This window comes from Cryptomeria japonica, chromosome 6, assembly GCF_030272615.1.
Source record: "Cryptomeria japonica chromosome 6, Sugi_1.0, whole genome shotgun sequence".
Lineage (NCBI taxonomy): Eukaryota > Viridiplantae > Streptophyta > Pinopsida > Cupressales > Cupressaceae > Cryptomeria > Cryptomeria japonica.
Genome location: NC_081410.1, coordinates 38,665,323 through 38,667,920, shown reverse-complemented (window position 1 = coordinate 38,667,920; position 2,598 = coordinate 38,665,323). Strand labels below are relative to the sequence as shown.

The 2,598-nt window shown below is 35.1% G+C and overlaps 1 protein-coding gene across 1 annotated transcript; it reads right to left on the bottom strand.

Moving 5' to 3' along the window:
- Window positions 1-875: 875 nt before the first annotated feature.
- On the bottom strand, window positions 876-1,784 carry LOC131027720 (ethylene-responsive transcription factor 5-like). The gene is made up of 2 exons (XM_057957807.2): window positions 1,120-1,784; window positions 876-945 (listed from the first exon to the last, which is right to left on the bottom strand). Exons 1-2 carry the CDS (start codon window positions 1,782-1,784, stop codon window positions 876-878), a joined length of 735 nt encoding a protein of 244 aa, XP_057813790.2.
- Window positions 1,785-2,598: the final 814 nt, after the last annotated feature.

The window sequence follows — 2,598 nt, the reverse complement described above, 5'->3', positions numbered from 1 at the left end:
TATGTAATGACAAATCCCAAGATATTTTTTCGTATAGAATATAAAATTATGTCTATTATAAAAAACACACCTATCCACATATGTTTTTATTTAGAATTATTTAGATTCATACATTTCACAATTAAAAAATCTATTCAAACTCCACCTTTCATGCTCTACCTTAAATGGAAAAGCTACCATCTATGTATCATTACATAGTAAACTTTTCTTCTACTGCTTAGATCGACATTGTAATTATAACTTGAAATGTCTACTACATTTCATCGCATATATATATATTAACCTGAGCTTCATCGTACTTGCCATTGCTTCAAGACCACAAAGATGAGCGAGACACTGGAATTTCAACCTATTTACGTCTGTCAATTCATAAAATGTTGGCGGTTAACTCACAGAAAATTTGTGGTTAAGCTAATTTATAAAAGAAACAATAGATTGATCATATTTAATTTGCAAAAGAAAACATAAGGGTGAGAAAAAGCAAACTGCGCAGAGAAAGAAGGGTTAAATGTTCGAGTAGTTTGAGTAGTTTAAGTAGTTTAAGAAAACATAAGGTTTGAGTAGTTTAAGTTGGACTGTTTAGGTTAAATGTTTTTGATTATGTAAGAATGGTTTCTGGTTTTACTATTTTGTTGCTTCTTGATGGATTGCCATGCTGGATTGCCATGCTTATATAATAAAAACAAAATAAGAAACTCTGCAAAATTTCTAAGGTTTCCAAATTTTGTAGGGTTTAATAATAACTGTTTTCTGTGAAGACCTTTTTAAGGCCCGCATCTCTGCTTATTATTTTGGTTAATAGGTTAATGGCTAGTCTTAGTTTAAGCCTTGGTTTGAGTAGTTTAAGTTAGACTGTTTAGGTTAAATGTTTTTGATTATGTAAGAATGGTTTCTGTTTTTTCTGTTTTGTTGTTTCTTGATGAATTGCCGTGCTGTATTACTGTTCTGTTAATATGGGATCAGGAAGAGGTCACTGCTTATATAATCAAAAACAAAATAAGAAACTCTTTCCAAATTTTGTAAGGTTTAATAATAACTAATTTCAAAAAGTCACTAGAAAATCAAAATTCTAAATAAAATGCCTGTAAAACTTTTCAATTCTCATGGAGGTTTGCCTACCTCTTAATCTTCGTTGCTGGCGGCATTTTTACATCCAATTCCTTTCCCTGTAGACCTCTCTTTTTGCGGCGCATGTGAACACACACTGAGCCCAACTTCAGGTAGGATGAAACATTGAGAGGAAAGTTTAGCCTAGCATTTGCGCCTCTCATTCCGAAAGCGGCAGAGTCATATGCGAGAGCAGCCGCCTCTGCAGTGTCAAAAGTACCGAGCCAAACGCGAGCCCCCTGCTTGTTGGAATCCCTGATCTCTGCAGCAAATTTTCCCCAAGGGCGGCGCCGCACTCCTATGTAATGTTTGTTATTTGCAGTTTGTATGTTGCCGCCTTTTTCCAAATTGTCAGGAATCTGTTCTCCGCCATCTGCTGAGATTAAAGTTTCTTTAAGACCTGGGTTAATGTCAGCAGAGGGTGTAGTGGGTGGGGAGGAGTCTCCCAGCAAATATAATGAGATCTGTTGCAGAGATATGTAATGTTTGTTATTTGCAGTTTGTATGTTGCCGCCTTTTTCCAAATTGTCAGGAATCTGTTCTCCGCCATCTGCTGAGATTAAAGTTTCTTTAAGACCTGGGTTAATGTCAGCAGAGGGTGTAGTGGGTGGGGAGGAGTCTCCCAGCAAATATAATGAGATCTGTTGTAGAGCTGCATTAAATTCTTCACTGTTCATCCCTAAAAAACTTGGTTTTGATTACTCGAGGCGGCTTTTGGTATTGTTGGGCATGAAATGAAATTGTAGCTCTTTGAATGGGAGTAGGGACAAGGAGGCTTTCAAGGGAGGGCCCAAATTTCTTATTCGTACAATGACAGGCTTTCCAATTAGAGATAAAGAGGAAGATATTTAGAAGATATTAGAGACTTCAAATCTTTTGTTTTAATAAATTAAAAATTAATTAAGATTCTTTTGGTTCTCTTCATTTTGATGATGGATCATAGTGTGATCCAAAATGTTGATGCAAAAATCTTGAACACAATTGAATTGTGGAAATCTCTCATCACTTATAGAAATTAATCGATTAATCTTTAGTTATAAAAATGACTAGGGGAAAGGACCTAGTGGTTGTCCACCTTAGCTTCATGCTTCCCAAATTCCTACATGAAAATTTCAAATCACTCCCAATTTTTTACAGCACCTTATTTGGCAAGTCCCATGCTTATAACTAAGGTTTCAGGGCCACATCATCAAGTATGGTGCCACATCAGCATGCTTTTTGCCAAGGTATCCAAAACAGCCAAAAAAAAAGTGAGACCAATAGGCATGCAAAAGAGGCCCCTATATAGATGCAGTTGATGTGGCATCACATGAATGGTTTCTTTTTACAACCAATGGTATATTTCATAGCAATAACAAATTTAAAGTCACAACTATTGGCACAATGTATTGTAATTATTAATATATAAACACACAAAAATTGATATTTTATGTTTCAAACAATAGTTTTTATTTATTTTATTTTTGGAGCAAAAAGTATCAACAACTCTCA